This window comes from Oryza glaberrima, chromosome 6 (assembly GCF_000147395.1).
Source record: "Oryza glaberrima chromosome 6, OglaRS2, whole genome shotgun sequence".
Lineage (NCBI taxonomy): Eukaryota > Viridiplantae > Streptophyta > Magnoliopsida > Poales > Poaceae > Oryza > Oryza glaberrima.
In genome coordinates this window covers 25358251-25377597 of record NC_068331.1, presented here as the reverse complement: position 1 = coordinate 25377597, position 19347 = coordinate 25358251, and the positions used below count along the sequence as shown (strand labels likewise).

Below are 19347 nucleotides of genomic sequence, written 5' to 3'. Positions count from 1 at the left end.
ACCCCCGAGATATCAAGCCTAATACCTAATATCAACTAAGGATGACATATCTGCACACACCACATATGAGTGGCATGATGAGCTGGTGAGGACCACGATGCGACAACCTTGAGACCCGCATAAGCACCTTCTGACCACCCCTTACCTACTTTATCTGCGATGTACACGCCCTCCACATTGAGAACGATGACTACCTCCATATTATCGTCGGTTCCTCGAACTTCGTCCCCCTGGCCTCGCCTCCTCCCTGTTCTCCCTACTTAGCCACGACAGCATCAACCTTGCCACAACAACTACCTCCCTCCTGGCTGACCTTATCAATTGCGATAGCCCCATGGCCTCGCTAGCCGGGGAGGAGGAATGGGGGTTGATGTCGGTGTTGAGGACAACGGAGATTGGTCCTCCGGTTGTTAGGAAACGATAGACAATAAACGATAAAGAACAATAGATCAATCATAGAAGACACAAGATTTAATGTGAAAAACCTTCCCAAAGCAGGAGAGAAAATATCATGGGCGCCAGCCAGCAAAATATCTTCACTATATCGGGGTGAGGTTAGAACGCCGAACGGCGGCTTACAAGAGGTATATATATGAAGGTGAAACCCTAAAGGATAATGATCCGCTTCGCTCCAGCAGAAGCTGGCCTTTATTATGTGCAAATGAATTTAGATCACAACTCAACACCGGTGGCGGGAGATATGATATGTGGGGGAGGAAGGAGGATGACGGAGTAGTTTGGAGAGAAAGACATGGAGAAACAGATGTAAGAAAATTTGGAAAACCGGATCAATCCAAATATAACATTTCATTAGTAAGACACCATGTTTCTGGATGTGATTTCGCTCTATAATCTTGATCTGACTTTTTTAAACAAAAATCAAATCAAGACTATAGTCAAGTGACCAAATATATATAGACATACTCCCTCCGTACTCATAAAGGAAGTCGTTTAGGATAATGTTTAAATCAAACCTTGGGAATATAAATCATAAATAACTCTCAAGTTGTTGAGTTTGAAGATGTAAAAATTATATGAATAGATTTATCTTGAAAAATACTTTTATAAAAGTATACATATATCACTTTTCAATAAACTAGGAAGGTAGCCCGCGCATTCGCGTGAGCATGTATTGTACATTGCGTTTGAAATATATATAAAAACAAAATATCAATTGGCTGACACCTCCCATGATTAAAAGTAATATATTGTTTTTGAATGAGACACATTAGGTGAGGCCTCCGCTATTCATTGTCATTTTGCTTTGATAATTTTTCCAAGATATTTGTTAGGTTTTAAAATATATAGTATTTAATACATCTGTATAAATAATTATCTATGATCTCTCTTTATTATATAGAAAGAAGTTCTATTTAGTTTGTTTGGAAAACGTGTCTAACAAATCAAGTGTACATTAGAAGTAAGGTGTTTTGTCCTCTTTTTTATTAGAATGTTTACTTGCTTTTTTTAACAAATTTTAAAGAACTATTATTGTTAATAAATATGTTATATTTGTACCATCAAGTATTTCTCCTTCTAGTTGGTTTAAGTTCATACAAGTTGTTACATACTTATACAAAAATTAATAAAGACATGTCATATACCTCGCTTCCTTGTGATTTGTGTGATCTATACTATCTTTTTCAAAAGAAAATACCTAGTTAATATGAACCCAAAATTTTGAACTTAATAGTAACAAATATAAAATTTCAATGAACTATATACTGCGAATCTTAGTGCGGTTTATATGCGTAATAATATGTAGAGAAACTCATAATGCTATGATATACGATGGATGTAAGGCCATTAATGTCTAAGCATTGTAAAATTGTTACGAAAATGGAACATGCAATGGTTGGTCCAATTTTAGTGAAATGTAAGAACCAATTTTTTACGAACTTATTACATTTTCTCTAAACAGTTTAATTTAGTCCCTATTGACATTTTCTATTACTTGCTTTATTTTATATTTTATACCAGTTCAAACTATAGGCTTTATAGATCTTTACAGTCATTGTTTTAATAGTAAGTACAACAATATTTATATTAGATATCAGATGTATAGCTTGAAATTTATGCATGTGTTAATATTTTTTTATTATTTCCGGCTATATAAACAGGAAGGGGTAGAGTGGAGAGCTCAAGCCGAGAAGGGAAGGGACGTGTAATGCCGTGTTCTGCGTATGTGTGGGGCGAGGGTGAGTGGAGGGGTGGTTTTTTTCTATTTTATCTAAATGATTTAAGTGAAACTGATTATCTATTTTTTGTCACTTTTTTTGTTATTTTTTCTAATTTTTAAGACGTAACACATGGCGGCTTAAGATTTTAAGTGCAAACTGATGGTCAGATGGTTTTTCTTCCAATTTGTAAAGTTTTATTTTTATTTAAGACGTTATACGTGACGCCTTAAGTGCGCTCAGAGGATGTACAATGATTTACGGTAATATAATACTTATTTTCATTCTATATTATGATCTGTGTTAGGTTCATTTTACTTTTATCCATATAGATCTAATTTAATATTTTGAAGTCATATATGGTGATAAAATCTATATCATTATCTTTCTATAATTTTATAATTGTTCGAATGGCACACAAAATTTAGAAAAATTAATATAGCCCCAAAGTGACATATTTCTTCTCAAAGTCGATATTACAGTGTATATGGGTCTTTAAATGTAAAATATTCTAAAGACATAAGTTCATCAATATTAGCTGTGTGATTTAGATGTTATAGTTGCTTACTTTTTGCATAAGTTTTGCTTTCTAACTAACATATTTTGGAAACATTACTAATTGTATATTCATTTTACTTTTATGATTGTAGACCTAATTTAATTATTATGAAGTTATGTATTATGATAAAATCTATATTTTTATTATTATTTTATATTTTTTATAATTGCTTGAATGGCACGCAAAAGTTAGGAAATATAAACTAAAATGGCTTTTTTTAAAGCTAAATTATAGTAAAATATGGTCTTCAGCTGTAATTTAGTTATGAATAATCTAAATAGTTACGTGGATCAGAAATTAGTTGTATGATTTTGAAGCTTAATTGTTTAACACAAAATTATTATTGCTTATCAAACTAATAAGGCATGAAAATAGGAGAGTGAAAAAGTTGAGAAATGAGTTGAAGGAAGAGGAGACGTACATACGTACGTTCGTTTTTTTAAAAAAACTAACTTATACATACCGACTTAGGTGGGCCCGGGTTTAGGAGTGGAATTTTTTCTTGAAAATTAATCTAATAGTTGTATATATTGGGTCCACTAAATTTAATAAAAATATGTTTGTTTTTTTAGAGTTTTTAAGAATTTCACTAATTTATTAGAGTATCACATGGCAACTTAGTAGCATTTGTAGGATGTCATATGGTGAATTAGGAGTATTTTTGGGAAGTTTAATGGACTTTTAGACATCTAATCTATTGTTCTAAAACATTGATCGGGTCCACCAATTTAAATGAAAATCGACGGTAATATTTATGTAAATTTATAGATTAATATGTTTTATCTTTAAATAATAGAAAATCATATTTTAAATATCATCAATTTTTTTCCAATGGTACTAAGTACGTATGCTTTTTGTTTTGCCTATTGATTTTACGGTAATTCTGTGCGTAGTTTTTTTTCTTCTGATGCGAACAGTAGGTATGCTTCGTTAGTTTCTTGAGCGTATGAAGTTTCTTCCATATATACATAATAAAAAGAGTAACTATATTTATAGCGTCATATTAACATTGTAAGTCTATAAATTACATATGTAATTTTAGTGTATGTGTAACGTAAGTCCCAAAATTATATATGTAAATCACAAAATTACATACGTAATGACATATGTAATTAGTATGTAATTATAGTGTAAATAGGATGTAATTATAACGTAACTAACGTGTCATCATACATACAGGAAAAATCCGATGCTAATCAAAAAAGGCAAAGGATTAATAAGGATAAAAAAGGAAAGTGTCGACGAGGATACCCGTAGACCGGATATAGAGGGTACTGGGGTACGCTGGTACGAGGAACTACGTAATACAACATCAAGCACACAGAAAACAAAGATTATACTGGTTCAGGCCCCTTGATAGGTAATAGCCCTAATCCAGTTGATATGGGATTATATGATGAAAACCACATATTACAAAGGGAAAAGCGGAACTCGATGATACCGACGAGATCGTAATCGAACAGGTTTGATTAGATCTCCCGGCGACTTGGCTCCTGTAGGCTTCAACTCCGTAGGCTGTGGTGGATGGGTTGACTATGAGATTCGATGCCTTAGGTCCTCCCGGGGGGTCTCTTTTATATCGCAGGTCAACTGGTCTCTAAATAGGATTCGGAGACATCAGACCCGACACGATACAATGACAACCCAGTTCTGTCCGAGTAGGACTCCTTCCATCTGTGAACTCCATGATGAATTTCCTTAACGTATGCCGAAAACGTCCGTATACGCGCAAGTATACCATATCGATATGTGACGTATATCGAAGGGTAGAGGGTATACCTCACCCGTAACCCTGACAGAAAGTTGCATCCCTCAAGCGTTTATCCACGGTACATCAAACCATCAACGGCAAGAGATTCGACTCTTTTTCAGCGAAAAAAAAACGTGCGACACATATAGCTCATCCGCATAATAAATACGTAACAGAGGAAGGAATTAGTTTCTTTGAAATAAAATACATCTAATCTAATGGCCTAAAATATCGGGTCCACTAATTTAAGTGAAAATTTAATCTAATGGTCTAAAATATTAGGTCCACCAATTTAAGTGAAAATCGACGGTTAGATTTAATAGAGCCACGTGGTAGCCTAGGAGCGTTTGTAGGGGTCCTACATGGCGGCCTGAAAGCGTTTGTAGAAAGTTTAATGGACTTTTAGTATATAATAGATAGATATTTTTATAGAAACAAGTAGTTAAAGTTGTGTTTTGGAGACCGTTACGCTGTCCTAAACGACTTCCTTTATGAGTACGGAGGGAGTACAGTACTTCAATTCTTAATCAGATGGCTCGCATTCAAAATGGTGGTAACCGTAACCTTGTTTGCGGAGCAAAATTTGCAGCTCCATTTGGGGATTGCTAAAAATATGTCGCCATAAAATATGATGGATTTCAGTCAGTTGAAACCAACCGTCAGATGATCGAGCTGGCTGTCTCCTCGCTGCGCGATGGTGCCATGGTGGTCCGCGTGCATAGCCGGCCGGCTGAGCTAGATCTCTCCCACGCACATATCGTCCCTCCGATTCACTTCTCTTCACGGCATATGCTATAGATGATTTTTCTTAGCCACTTACACAGTAGTTACACCCCACTTATATATGTAATTAGTATGTAATTTTCGAATTTACATATATAATTTTAGGACTTACATATGTAATTTTGATATTTACATTGTAAATACACTAAAATTATATATGTAATTTAGGAACTTACAATGTAAATACATGCTGACTATTTTTTAGTGAAAAATGTGACACCATAAATATAGCTACACCCTAAAATTGGCGTGTCGTTCGTCCTTCCAAGCATTGCGAAAAAAAAAAAAACGGTGGTAGCCTTATTTTCTGTTACCTTAGGTCGTTGCTTGCAGTGCGTTTACTGACCAGAGAGGCGGGTGGGCAGGCTGATCATGTGCATGCAGTTCGCCTCCCCCAAACCAAGTTTTCAGTCGACGGACCAAAACGATCCATGTGAGCGCCCATGTGAAGCAGCAATCTGCCTGCCTTTCTCACAGCTGCAACTGCCAGCCAGACCGCCGCTGAAGAAAAAGCTAAGCGATGGCCGGCCGCCAATTTCGATATGGAAGTAGTATATCCTTACTTCCATTGCCCTTGTTTCTAGGAACTTTCCTTCGTTCTAGCTACCTCCTGCACATGCATAGTAGTAGAACCGGTCTATAGGAGGAGTACGTTTAAGATTATAAGTTGGTTTTAGCTTTATTAAAGTCAAACCACTCTAAATTTGATCAAATCTGTAAGCAGGAGTATACTAATATCTATACATTAGATTAGTTTCATTTAATTTATAATTAAATATATTTTTATAATATATTTGTCTTAGGTTAAGTTTAGAATAGTTTAACTGTAACTAAGTTTAAAGAGTAATTTTACGGTCCTTTAGATAACTCATGGTATCTACTAAAGGACTATAAAATTGCTTAAGTTTAAAACTATTTATAATATGAAACGAACGGAGGACTCTAGCCGCAAATGCTATCAAGCTCGTCGTGTCTGAAAGATTAAGCTCTTGGCAAATGCGATACGCCGATGCCATGCTCAATGACAGTGCCAATGCCTACAGCTACAAGCTTAACTCTGCAGAGATTGCGAGAAGCACACGCACGCACACATACATGCACGCGCCTCTCTGTCCCTCTGAGGCTCTGCCTGCCTGCCTCCCTTGTGGTGCAGACCAAGAGGCAACACGGACAACACAGCATGCAGAGATCGATCGCCATGCCCATCCATCTCCTCCTCTCCTCTCCGATCGAGCGGCTGTGCATGCATGCCGCGCCGCGCTGCCAAAGCGCCAAGTGCCATCCGCGCGCGCGCTGAAACGCTACATGTGCGGCCATGTGCGCCTTGTCTCGCTCTCTCTCGCTCACTCACCCCTCCCTTTCCAGCCAAATCTCGCTTGATCCTGTGACAAGGAAACATAGTACTTCCTTCGTTTCAAAATGTCTGATACCGTTGACTTTTTAGTACGTGTTTGACCATTCGTCTTATTCAAAAAATTTAAGTAATTATTTATTCTTTTCATATCATTTGATTCATTGTTAAATATACTTTTATGTACACATATAGTTTTACATATTTCACAAATTTTTCTGAATAAGACGAACGGTCAAACATATGTTAAAAAGTCAACGGTGTCAAATATTTTGAAACGGAGGGAGTAGTAGAAATTAAGCTACCACTACGGCACTACATATCAGTTGGTGCGAGTTAATTAATTATCTACCATTACCCTTTAAGCGCGTCTTAATTCGATCCATCGATGGCTTCATGCAATCCAACTAGTACCTACCTACCAACCATTGTTCTCTAGCTAGATTTCCATGCACATTTCGATACATCGTCACTTAGTTAATTCAATCACATATATAAGTAATAAAACAAGAGTTTCATGTCCTGTTAAGATCGATGATGATATAACAAATGGTTAGGTTATATACACACACGCATGAGAGAATATATCAGAGATTGTGTTTCAGCCACATGTCATGTGTGTTTATCCCACAAACCACAGTTATGCCGAGAAATGACGACACATCCTCTCGAGCGATCAGAATCCGTCCCCGGCTATAATGCCGGGGACGCGTATTTATAGTAACAGGTGTAGTGCCATTTGCATAGCTCTCCTCCTAGCTCCTACCTGTGCATTTCAGCATTGCAACAACATCTCTTCCTACTTTTGCTACCAAGCTATAGCCAACAAAGTAAGGTAGGCGCCATGGGAGGCCCCGGAGCTAGTAGCACCATGTCGTTCGAGCAAGCGTTCCTCAAGAACCTCCTCCTGAGCCTCCAAGACTGCTCGACGACGAAGCCCCTGGACGCCATGAGCCTCCACGAGAGGAAGCGAGCCGTCAAGTCCTCCGCCGACTTCGCCATGGCCACGGCGCGCGGCGGCGGCGCGCGGTGGCCCAAGGCCATCGTCTTGCAGCAGCAGCCGGCGTCGACGACGGCCAGGGCGCGGCGGTGCGGGAGGATCGTGAGGCGGTGCTGCGGCCGGAAGACGAGATCAGGTGCAGGTGGTGGTGGTGAGATGGCGAGGAGGCTGCAGGTGAGGAGGAGGGCCATGGCGCTGCGGAAGGTGATACCCGGAGGCGGCGACGCCATGGACGAGGCGGCGCTGCTCCGCGAGGCCATGGACTACGTCGTCCACCTCCGCGCGCAGGTCGACGTCCTCCGCCGCGTCTCGGAAGCCGTGCAGCTTCAGAGACGATACACGTCGTCCACCTCTCTCCGGTGTGTTACAAATTAAGCACTGAAACTATCAAACTAACCTGTGATTCTGTGAACTCTCACAGTCTCACTGCATTTCGTAGATTCAGATTTGTTTTGTTTCTTGTGCATGGTTAATTTGATTCCAATTTCATCTGTTAATGATCTGTTTTTGTATGTCTTAATTCGGTTATGTAATACGCAGGGATTATTCTTGGTCTAAATGTGCTTTGAAAGGAGAGGAGGATTCGAGCATGAATATGAAGCGATGATGAATTGATTGTGCTCTCTTTCAGAAGATTAGGGTTGTGCCATTGCAGACGGACACTGGAAATTATGGTGACCAGGGATGCATCCCTCAATTATCTTGTACAAAATGGTGAACAATCGGTTGATGGATCAGGATTTTATCATGTTCTTTGGGAGATCAGTAAGGGCATTGTAAGCTAGCTATCTACTGTTGTATTGGGAGGATAGAAACAATCTTGTAGATCATCAGAGAAATTTCTGGGTGGGTGTCTTGGAATTATGAACTGCATATTTAATTTTCCAGCAGTGACATGTTGTCGACTGATCTTTCCTAAATCATCCTTGCATATATGGTCTATGTTGCATTTATCGCCTTATCGGAGGATTTCCAGAATCTCACTTAATTACCATGTATAATAATAACTAATGGCTATAGTGTATAATAATGTGTAAAATTTACCTGCTATGTGCTCTTTCCATGAGAAGATATTCCAACATTTCTGATGATATCTGACGAGAAATGACAGCATTGAGATCCAAAGTTAAATGTAGAGATAAAGCTAATATTGTTCACTATAATGCAGCCAAATAAACAATGCAGTAAAATGTAACGGCTTCTTTAGTGAATTTTCCTGGACAACGTGGAGATATACAGGACTTTGTACAAAAGATATGGGCATGATCATACAGGAATATTGTACGTCCATTCACATGCACACAGCATGTACATCATCAGTACATGTGGGGCTCTTCCTTGCAAGCCTGTTGTACATTGTGGACCAAATGTGAAAACGACATTTTTGTTCTTGCGCCAACACAGAGGATGCAACTCAACAAGACACAGTTGACAAGGTGAATGTTATTGGTAGCAATTGCAGTAAGTGCCCTTTTCAATAGCAGGATTGAGAAAACGTAAGAATAGGAAAAACTTAGGGTTTTGATATGAATGTAAGTGTAAAACAGATAATTGCAAAATACAGAAAAAACACATTAAAAACCGTTTGATTGGACCGCAGGAAAAACATAAGAATTAGAGGAGAGATAAAATAAAGTTTTCATGAGGTAGAACTTCATGTTAGATTTCCTCCAAAACTTGTATGGCATTAGGCATTCCATAGGAATTTCATAGGATTCCATATGATTTATTCCTTTAATTCAAATGGCTATATAGGAAAAATTCCTATAGAAAAGAAATCCTCTAAAAATTTCTATAAATTTCCTTTGAATCAACGAGGGCCTAAAGGTTAACGAGCTTTTCATGTCAAACTTGAATACCAAAAGGTTAAATCAAATGCAAGCTCCTACTGCAAGAAGGAATCCAATAGCATCAATCTTTACTCCTTAGCAGTTAACAATTAGCAGCCCCGCAAAAAAAAAAAGTTAGCAATTAGCAGCACTGCAACAGCTTTCTGTATTTTGGATGATCTTGCAAAAAGGACTGGTTTTCTCTGTAAGGAGAAAGAATCCATGAAGGTTCCGACATTCACCTGCAAGATGCAGAACAGAAACACAGAAACAGTACTATGAACCAACAGGTAATAAACTATGCCGCCAGGCCACAAAGGAATTTGACCAAACATATCTTTCATAAGCCTTCAATTCATACATCATGTAGGCAAGATAGCAACCATGCTTCAACTAGCAGCGGTTGATGCATAAAACAGTAAGGCATGATATACGACAGGGTTGCTTGAAACGCGAGCGAGCTAAACATTACCGAACACGACCTAAGAACCTATACATCGCCAATGCAGATCATTTCCAAGCCGGGTACGAGTTGTCCCGCCTGTTGTTCCTGAAAGCGCAGCACCCAACGGAGTAGACGATGATGAGGAAGATCAGGAAGATGATGTTGACAGTCGCAATCTTCTTCCAGTCATTCTTCAGGTTAGCGAGCACACCAGCTTTGCATGACTGGCAGTCGTAGCACAGGGCGGTCTGATCATTCGACCATGTCGTGCAGTCCGGGTCATCGGTAGAGTTAAAGCCAGAAGGTTTGGTCCAGACGGTCTCGCTCACGTAGGCGAAGTTGCATCCTGTTGGGGGCTTGCAGCATCCAGACTGGATATGATGTAGGTGTGTTAGTTGCAGAAAACATATTTGGATAGTTTAGTATAGTTCTTATACTGATGAAAAGATGAAAGCTCAGGACATTCAAAATCTAAAGGCACGGCTGAAATACAATTATACAAGGTAAATGACAGTGCGCATAAGATTATCCATGTTCCACATCATCAGCACAGTAGTATTACGTTGAATTAAATCAAGAGGTTGAATATTAAGGACAAAAGAATACATGCAGTTTACTAATTGCTCAATATGCCTGAAGATATAGATGATGTTAAAAGAAGTATCATGTGAGCAAAGATAGTAGTGGAATAGTGCTTATGAAGCCTCAAAAGGTAGCTATCACTGGATTAAAAATAAAGGCACAGGTTTACATATTAAGCTAAGCAATGGACTATCAAAAGCTGCACCATGTATTGACATTTTGGCAAAAGCTAACATGCCAATTCAAGCTAAAGGAAGATTCAGACGCATTAAGTTATCAATACAATAAGATCAGATGTTTAAATTTCATAAATTACAACCAAAATCAGCAACAAAAAAAATCAGGCATGCAGCATGGGCAAATTAAAATATATGCATTTTTAACCGCAATGACCTACCAGGCCAAATTCAAAGAGAATTAATGTATGATAAAACTGCTACGTCAACAACCTCTCTATGTGAAGAAATAACAATTTCACAATTTATACAGAAATATGCCATTGATCAATTGCCAAACTGAAATCCAGTTTAGATTGCTAGAATTACTTATTACCAATTTGCCATACCACAAGTTCGAATCTTCTGTTAATCTTTACCAACCCCTCCAGTATTAAAATGGCATGCAACCAGAAAATATTGTGCTAAGTTGCTGGCTGTATCCATAGATAAGTAATTGCAAGTTTGCAACAAAGAACAAGCCCTTTTTTGAGGAAAAAAAAAGGCACATTGTACACTATGCCGGTAAAGCGATGATGAGAATAATAGTATATAGTATATGTACATAATTGAAGATAATGCTGTACAAATTGAGGAGTTAATCCACAATGCAGCATATGAAATCAAGAGTACTATCTGTACGAACTCACGAGTCACATGTATAACATGCTCTACCAGTCCTAGGAATTATGATTGAGTCCACAAAATGTACCAACTCAAGTCCGATGAGATCCAAACAACAATTTAAGGCAGTTGTATGCATGCCCAAATCCATCGAAAATTTCATGTCCTAAAGATTTGATCGACTCCAATCCCCAAAATTCAACCGTCGCAAGGGGATTCAATACCACTTTTAACGAAAATTGCAGTACTAAAATATCGTCGCAACAACTGTCAATCCACAAATCTCCCCCGCTAAATCCCCAATCCGAGAACTAAACAGTCGAAATTCAACAACTCACATGGATGTTTATAGAAACAGAAGAACAGAGTTAGGCTTTCTCATCTCACCTGAATCGGGGAGAGATTGCTGCCGACGAACTGGTCCATGGTCTCGCGCCTGGCCCCAAGCTTCTCGCAGACCTTGCCGTCCTGGAGGCAGCTCCGGATCTTGGCCCAGTTCGCGGAGTTCTCAACCCTCCTCTGCAGCCACGTGGAGTAGTCCCCGAGGCGGTACTCCCTGTACCCTCTCCCGGAGACGACCCAGCCGGCGCCGCGGTTGGTGACGACGAAGGCGAAGACGGTGAAGACGAAGAGGGCGAGGATGAGGAGGAAGAGCGCGAGGAGGTAGAGCCACAGGAGGCAGGAGGCGCCGCAGAGCGCGCCGGCGAGGCCGGCGAGGGAGAGCGCAAGGAGGAGCACGCCCAGCGCGACGACGGGGCGCTCCATGAACCGCTCGCAGTCGGTGGTGGCGGCGCGGTTGCTGAGCCAGATCCCGCCGCCCAGCACCACCACGGCGAGGACCAGCACGCCGGCGTTGAGGAGGCCGAGGAGGCCGTTGCTGCACCGCGCCATGGCTGCGAGGTTGCGGCCGCTTGGCTTCTTCGTCGTCGTCTTCTTCTTCCTCGGGTTACTTCTGCGCTGGCAACCGGCGTGTCGTATTTAGCGTGGGTTTCGAATTTCGAAATTGCGAAAGGGAGTTGGCTTTTTGTTCGTTTCAGGGTCGTGTTGGTTTTAAATTAAACTTGCTTGGCCCTTTCCTTTTGCTGCTACACCCCTAGAGGGTTTGCAAATTATGGAGTGCACGTCTAGGTAGACTGAGTTAGAAACAGAAACGGTCACCTTTTGTGACTTGGGAGTTGGGACTTAACGGCAACTCCCTCCGTATTTTAATGTATGACGCCATTGACTTTTTGACCAACGTTTGATCATTCGTTTTTTTAAAAAATTTTGTGCAAATATGAAAATATTTATGTCATGCTTAAAGAACATTTGATGATGGATCAAGTCACAATAAAATAAATAATAATTACATAAATTTTTTGAATAAGACGAATGATCAAACGTTGGACAAAAAATCAACGGCGTCGTACATTAAAATATGGAGGTAGTACTAATCTTATAGCTTATGATTATATTACACTTATTAGCCAAAATTTAAATTTTTTAACTTTAAATTCGGAGTTGAATTTGGGGTTTTTACATCGAAGTTTATTTTTCAACATTTGCTTTTAGATTGCTAAGAACACGTATATAAAAGTTTTATTTATAAATTATTTTTCGTTTACAAATATATTGTTTCGCTTATTTCCCGAATAAGCGAAACGATGGGGCCATAAATTTAGGGGTGGTATAGCAAAAGCTAACATGAGACTTAGGCTGTGTTCGGTTTCAAGGGATATGAACTAATCCCTCCCGCACGGAAAACGGAGCGATCCATTAGCGCGTGATTAATAAAGTATTAGCTAATTTTTTTTAAAATGATTAATTTGATTTTTTTTAAGCAACTTTTGTATAGAAACTTTTTGCAAAAAACGCACCATTTGGCAGTTTGAAAAACATGCGTGCGGAAAACGAGAGAGGGGTTGGGAAAAGGGGTGCCGAACACACCCTTAGCCCCCTTTAAAACAGAGAAAAAATGTGTAAGTTCAAAAGAAAGATAAAGAAATTCCAGAGAATTTATCCTCTAGGAGACAATCTTTATAGAGCCATGTGGAACAAAGGATTATTTCCAATCTATCAAATTCATACGGAATGAATTCTAGAGTAATTTTGAAGAAAAATAAGTACAAGATCTTACCTCACGTGTTTACTACTTGTGTATCGAATCCTTATGTTTTTCCATGAGTCAACTAAACGATAATTTTTAAAGTTTTGTGTGTTTGAAATTTTGTAGAAATCCAATAAGCATGATATTTGATTCCTATGTTTTCCTATATTCATATGTTTCCACAATCCTATACTGTAAAAGAGCCGAGAAACATTCAGGGGTCTTCCGGCTAGCTTCACAAGGTGGTGGGCTAAACAACCTGGGTTTGAAACCTCTCCCTTCTAACTATTTGATATTTGATATTAGATCATTCTCTAATATTTACGTTTTTTTTTAAAGAGCCCTTAGCAACTGAATGGTAAACGGTCTGCCTTTTCTTTAATCCAAAATCCTATAAAAATAGGATAGGAACATATTAAATACTTCTTTCTTTAATAGGTGAACGATTTGTGATCATTATTTGAGGTATGAACTATTATTTAGTTAAAAAATAGTATTAGATAATATTCTGAGAATCCCCAAAAAAAGATAATATTATGAGAAATTTATATACATAATTTCCTTATCAAAATCATACGGTTTCTACTGTGTTTAAAAAAATCGTACCGTTGCTCGGGAACCGTACACATTTGTTCATTAAGAAGAAAAGAACAAGTCGGTTTTTTTAGGGAATACCATTCGGCGAGCTTTATTCATCTGACAAAAGGAACAAGCCGTTCTGTATGGAGTAGTAAAGTAGGGGTGTGTTTAGTTCCAAAGTTTTTTTTTAAACTTCCAACTTTCCATCACATCAAACCTTTTATACACACACAACTTTTCAGTCACATCGTCTCCAATTTCAACCAAATTCTAAACTTTGGACCAATCTAAACACAACCTAAATGCGGTCAATATCCACAATTTGTAAATTTAGTGACACTATCTCGTGTTATTGTCCACGGTCATTTATTCTTTCTGACGAGGATGAACCGGGAGCACAAAGAGATCAGATGCATACAACCTAAAGAGAGGAGAAATAGCCGAATGGAAATTTCGTCACTCTTACTGGAGTTGCCATGGCAATGCCTTCTAATTTGGCTTACTACTACGCACCTATCATCCTCGCAAATATGTTTTATTTATTTCCTAGAGAATACATTTTTCTTTTATTTTAAAAAACTGATTACGAATTATGAAACTATGACTTAATTAAAAAATACTTAAAATACCACCTCAAAGGCACATAATTTCCATCAATAGTTAGTGAGAATTTTCTTTCAATAGCTTACCAGTTTTATGTAGTCGTTGTCATCACTTGCTATTCATCTTTTGTTCTTGATTTGCATGCCATCACCTGCTTATTGCTTTTTGCCTCTCTATAAAGCAAAGGGACAGATGAGACAGTTCAGAAAGGCCATGCCATTCTTTTCGAAAGTGATGAAATTCTTCCTTAAAAATATCTCACCAAACTTTTCCGCCACCGTTTTCTCACCCATCTTTGAGAGGGGCTACAGCGAGTAGCAATTTTCGTTCAGTGTCAAGAAAAAAGCTCTGCACTTTTTGCTACCGTAGACACTAGACAGCATGGTTCTTGCTTGCGTAAAATCTTTTTATCATCAGGAGTCAGCAAAACTGATATGTTTGCTTTTCTTAATCACATTGCACTTTGTAGGGAGTCTCACCTGTCACGTGCGCATGTGGTTCCTAGGTTAGCCTGCTTCTGTTTGTCTCAACCGAAGAAAACGATCACAGAATCAAGTCAGTCCAAAGAGGACTACTTCCTTCCTTTCATAAAGAGAACCTACTATAGTACATCGTACTATTATGAATTTATTCAGACTCACGATATTATAATATACTAAATCTCTACTATTATAAAGGTTGAAGATGTTTTTACCGGTATTTTGGTACGTTATCCGTGTATGAGTTGGTTTTTAAGTTCGTTTGCTTTTGGAAATACATAACCGTATTTGAGTCGGTTTTTAAGATCGTTCACTTTTAGTAATATAGATAGAATTATAAGAAATCTATTGAAAAGAACTCGCATGTTGACTTGAGACGATCGGACTCCTACCTACAGCTCATGATTTTCTAAAAATATATATATCCAAGCGAACTCCCACAATGAATTTCATCTTAACTAAACTATATATATATATATATATATATATATATATATATATATATATATATATATATATATATATATATATATATATATATATATATATATATATATATATATATATATATATCTTTACCTATTATAAAAGTTTAAGGTGTTTTTACCAGAATTTTGGTACGTCATCTATGTTTGAAACGGTTTTAATTTTATTTTTTATTTTAATCTATATCTCTACTACAATAGATTCCGTCTTCTGTAAAAAAGAAAGAAAGAAAAAAAAAGTCCGACTAAAAAAAGGTAAATAAGAAATAAAAGAAAGTCCGACCTAACAAGCGATTAAAAAAAAGCTTCGGTCGTTGTCAGTTAAAAAAAAAAGAAAAAAAAACATCTCTTATCCGACTCCCGTAGAAAAAGGAAAAATAAATCTGCCAGGAAAAAAAAGTCCGTTTGGTTTTTTGGCACCGTTTTTTTTTTCCTTTTGTCTTTGCACGCAAAAGAGTTTTTTATACGCACATGTTAAGGATTTTGTTTTTTTTGTCCCTTTTTTAATCCGATCTGTCCACTGCGCGCCTCTCGGGCGCTTTTAGTTTTTTTCGTCAATCTTTTTTGTCGCCGGTTTTTCTCCCGTGCGCTTTTTTTTTCTCATCCAGTTTTATAATCTCATCTGTTCGTTGCACGCCTCCCGAGGTGAACCCTAGCGCCGCGCCGCCGCCATATCGATTTTGTGTTTTCTCCTCCAATTTAACTGCAAAAAACGATTCCCCACTCCTCTCTCATCATTTTCTCCATGATTTTCCCTTCGATTTGGCTTTAATTGCCAGATTTAATCTCTGTTCTACAGTTGCCGATGATGACGGCAATCTTCCCCGGTCATTTTTATCCCGAGTTTTATGCTTTGATTTTGGGAAAAACGGAAAGGGTAGATCGAGTGGATAAAAAACCCTCAACCAATTTTGGTTGACCAAGAAAGATTTGGCCGGATTTGATGCCGATGATGATGGTAATGTTCCCCGATCATTTTTATCCAGAGTTTTACGCTCTGATTTTGGGCAATACGGAAAGAGTAGATCGAGTGGATAAAAACCCTCGACCAATTTTGGTTGACCAAGAAAGATTCAGACGGATTTGATGGGGAGATTTGCTCCGGCAAATGTACAGGCACGTGATTATCTTCAGAAGGTTGAAGATGGTAGTCATATTCGGGAAGTTGAAGATGGTAGGGTCGAAGAGAAGCAGACCAAATGGAGGGAGGTAGCGGACTAGCCTAGGCTGAAAAAGAAGAAAGGCTTTTGGCAAAAACCCAGGAAATATTTTCATTAACATTATAGCAATGCCAATGTTAAGATTTTTATTAACTTTTTCAATTATTAGTGTATAGTGATCACAATATTTCAGTTTATTACTTAGCTCTTAATATATCACTGAAAAAATTATTTACCCGTTGCAAACTTAGCTCTCATTGAAAAATGTATTTACCCGTTGCAACGCACGGGCATCTTTTCTAGTATATATCTATATATACCTAATTAAAAAATAAGCAAAGCTTCCGGTAAAAAAAAATTTCGTCCGTCCATTCCTTTTTCACCGTTTTCCTTTTTTTTCCGATCCGTTTGCTTTTCGTTTTCCCCCTTTTTTTTTTTGGTTTTCCGTTTTTTCCTTTCCTTCCGTCTACTTTTTTTCCCATTTGTTCTCGCCCCTTTTTTCCTTTTTTTTTCTCTGTCCGCTTTTTTTTCCGTTTCTCTCCGTCCGTCTATTTTTTCCTTCCATTTTTTTACCTTTTCCCTATTTTTTCGTTTTTTATCCATTATTTTATTTTTACTTTTTTTTGGGTAGGATTTTTTTTATCTGCCATATTTTTTCGTCGTCGGGTCAAACCCTAGCGCTGTCGTCACGTCGATAAAAATCAATTAGTTTTCCATGCTTTCCCTCATCCAATTAGTTGCAAAAGTCAATTCCCCACTACTCTCTCATCATTTTCTCATGATTTTCCACATTCAATTCTGCTTTAATTCACCGAATTTAATCTCTAATTGAAAGTCATTTTTTATAAAGTTTTGCGGATTCACTCCGATTTTGATAAAAACAAAAAGAGGAGATCGAGTGTATCAAAAGTCCTCAACCAATTTTAGAAGATCGAGACAGATTCGATCGAATTTGATGGGGAGGATCGGTTTTGGCATCGTATGGACACGAGACTGTCTTCTAGAGGTTGAAGACGGCAGTTGACTATGTGAGCTGGAATTGCAGCTACACTTGTGGGTTAGGTCTTAGAGAGGCAGGAGAGGTAGGCCCAGCAGAGGGAGGTAGCGGACTGGGCTGGGATTATAAAGGAAATAAGGAATGAGTATTTGTCTAAAACCAAAGAAAAATGTACAGCGATCCAAAAATAATTTTACCCGTTGCAACGCACAGGTATTTTTTCTAGTATACCTAATAAAAAAGTAACTAAGGCTTCCGGATTTTTTTTCGTCCGTCATGCAGATCACGTTGCCAAAATCCATTTTACTTCGCTTAATAGTCGGATCGGACCTTTTCTAATCTACTCCAAAATCTCGGTTGATATACAATATGTACGCTCATGTAGCCACCAATCACAACTAGCAGCTTGCCTACTTGGTTAGTGGAGGAAATCTTCAACCTGACCACCACGGTTCGATTCCCACCACCTCTCCCTTCTACACATATATTGTTACTTTGCCTCTCTCATCCTAGATTGCTCGGAATAAGTCTACTTTGCCTCCCATAACTCAAATCCCTATTATTACTTTTTTTCCTCTCATCCTAGGTTGCTCGGAATAAGTCTACTTGCCTCCCACAACTCAAATCCCTATTATTACTTTTTTTTTTTGCGTCTCTCAGGTTAGATTGCTCGAAATGTCTACTTTACCCCCCACATCTCAAATCCTATTATTACTTTGCCTCAGAATAAGTCTACTTTGCCTCTCACATTTCAAATCCTACTCGAAATAAGCTACATTGCCTCCCACATCTCAAATCCTATTATTACTTTGCCTCTCGCTACATTGTTGCGCAATTTTTTTCTCTCCGCCACTAGCACCTTAGTGATTTTGAAATCTTATAATGAACCAGTTTTTAATTTAAAAATTGAACGTATTATTTTTTTTCTTTCGTCATCTGCAAAATACGATATATTAGAGTCCGCACCATCTATTTGCTCCTCTTTCTTCAACAGATATATAGTGATTCTAAAATCTTATAATGAACCAGTTTTTAATTTAAAAATTAAACATATTTTTTTTCTTTTTGTCATTTGTAGAATACGACATATTAGAGTCCGCACCATCTATCGACCACGCATGAGCCGTGACAATGATTCGTCTCCACGCAAGTCCGTGTTCGATTTTAGAAATTATATCAAGCGCTTACCATGCATCCGATGGCTGAAAAATCAAAAGTTTTGCACCTCTTTCTTCAATAGATATTTAGTGATTCTGAAATCTTATAATGAACCAATGTTTAATTTGAAAATTAAACATAATTATTTTTTTTCTTTTCATCATCTGCAAAAAAACGACATTGATCAAATTCACGGCGTGACACTTTCTTTGCTTTTTTGTCGCTGCACGGACCACTTCTTTTAATGACAATCAAAAACATTCTGATCAGATTTTTTTCAAAGCAGACTCGTCCTATAACTTCTACCTCCGATTCCACGCGGTCCATTTTCTTTAAGCACCGGTTTATATGTTTTTTAATATAATACTACCTCCGTTTTATAGGTTATAGGACGTTTTGACTTTGGTCAAATTAAAACTACTTTAAATTTAACTAATTATGTAGAAAAAATAGTAAAATTTACAACACCAGCATAGTTTCATTAA

General features: G+C 37.9%; 2 protein-coding genes across 2 annotated transcripts; one reads left to right on the top strand and one right to left on the bottom strand.

Moving 5' to 3' along the window:
• Positions 1 to 7264: 7264 nt before the first annotated feature.
• LOC127777267 (transcription factor IBH1-like 1) lies at positions 7265 to 8936 on the top strand. Its single transcript, XM_052303841.1, has 2 exons — positions 7265 to 7979; positions 8161 to 8936. Exons 1-2 carry the CDS (start codon positions 7465 to 7467, stop codon positions 8225 to 8227), a joined length of 582 nt encoding a protein of 193 aa, XP_052159801.1. The 5' UTR covers positions 7265 to 7464; the 3' UTR covers positions 8228 to 8936.
• Positions 8937 to 9758: 822 nt separating this feature from the next.
• Positions 9759 to 12337, bottom strand: LOC127775586 (tetraspanin-8-like). The gene is made up of 2 exons (XM_052301845.1): positions 11703 to 12337; positions 9759 to 10265 (listed from the first exon to the last, which is right to left on the bottom strand). Exons 1-2 carry the CDS (start codon positions 12204 to 12206, stop codon positions 9960 to 9962), a joined length of 810 nt encoding a protein of 269 aa, XP_052157805.1. The 5' UTR covers positions 12207 to 12337; the 3' UTR covers positions 9759 to 9959.
• Positions 12338 to 19347: the final 7010 nt, after the last annotated feature.

Bases quoted from the DNA above. Each gene is read 5' to 3' on its own strand.
- LOC127777267 (XM_052303841.1), top strand. From the start codon at position 7,465: ATGGGAGGCCCCGGAGCTAGTAGCACCATGTCGTTCGAGCAAGCGTTC. The intron at 7,980-8,160 runs GTGTGTTACAAA...TGTAATACGCAG, and splicing joins ACGTCGTCCACCTCTCTCCG to GGATTATTCTTGGTCTAAAT.
- LOC127775586 (XM_052301845.1), bottom strand. From the start codon at position 12,206: ATGGCGCGGTGCAGCAACGGCCTCCTCGGCCTCCTCAACGCCGGCGTG. The intron at 10,266-11,702 runs GTGAGATGAGAA...CATCATATCCAG, and splicing joins GCAATCTCTCCCCGATTCAG to TCTGGATGCTGCAAGCCCCC.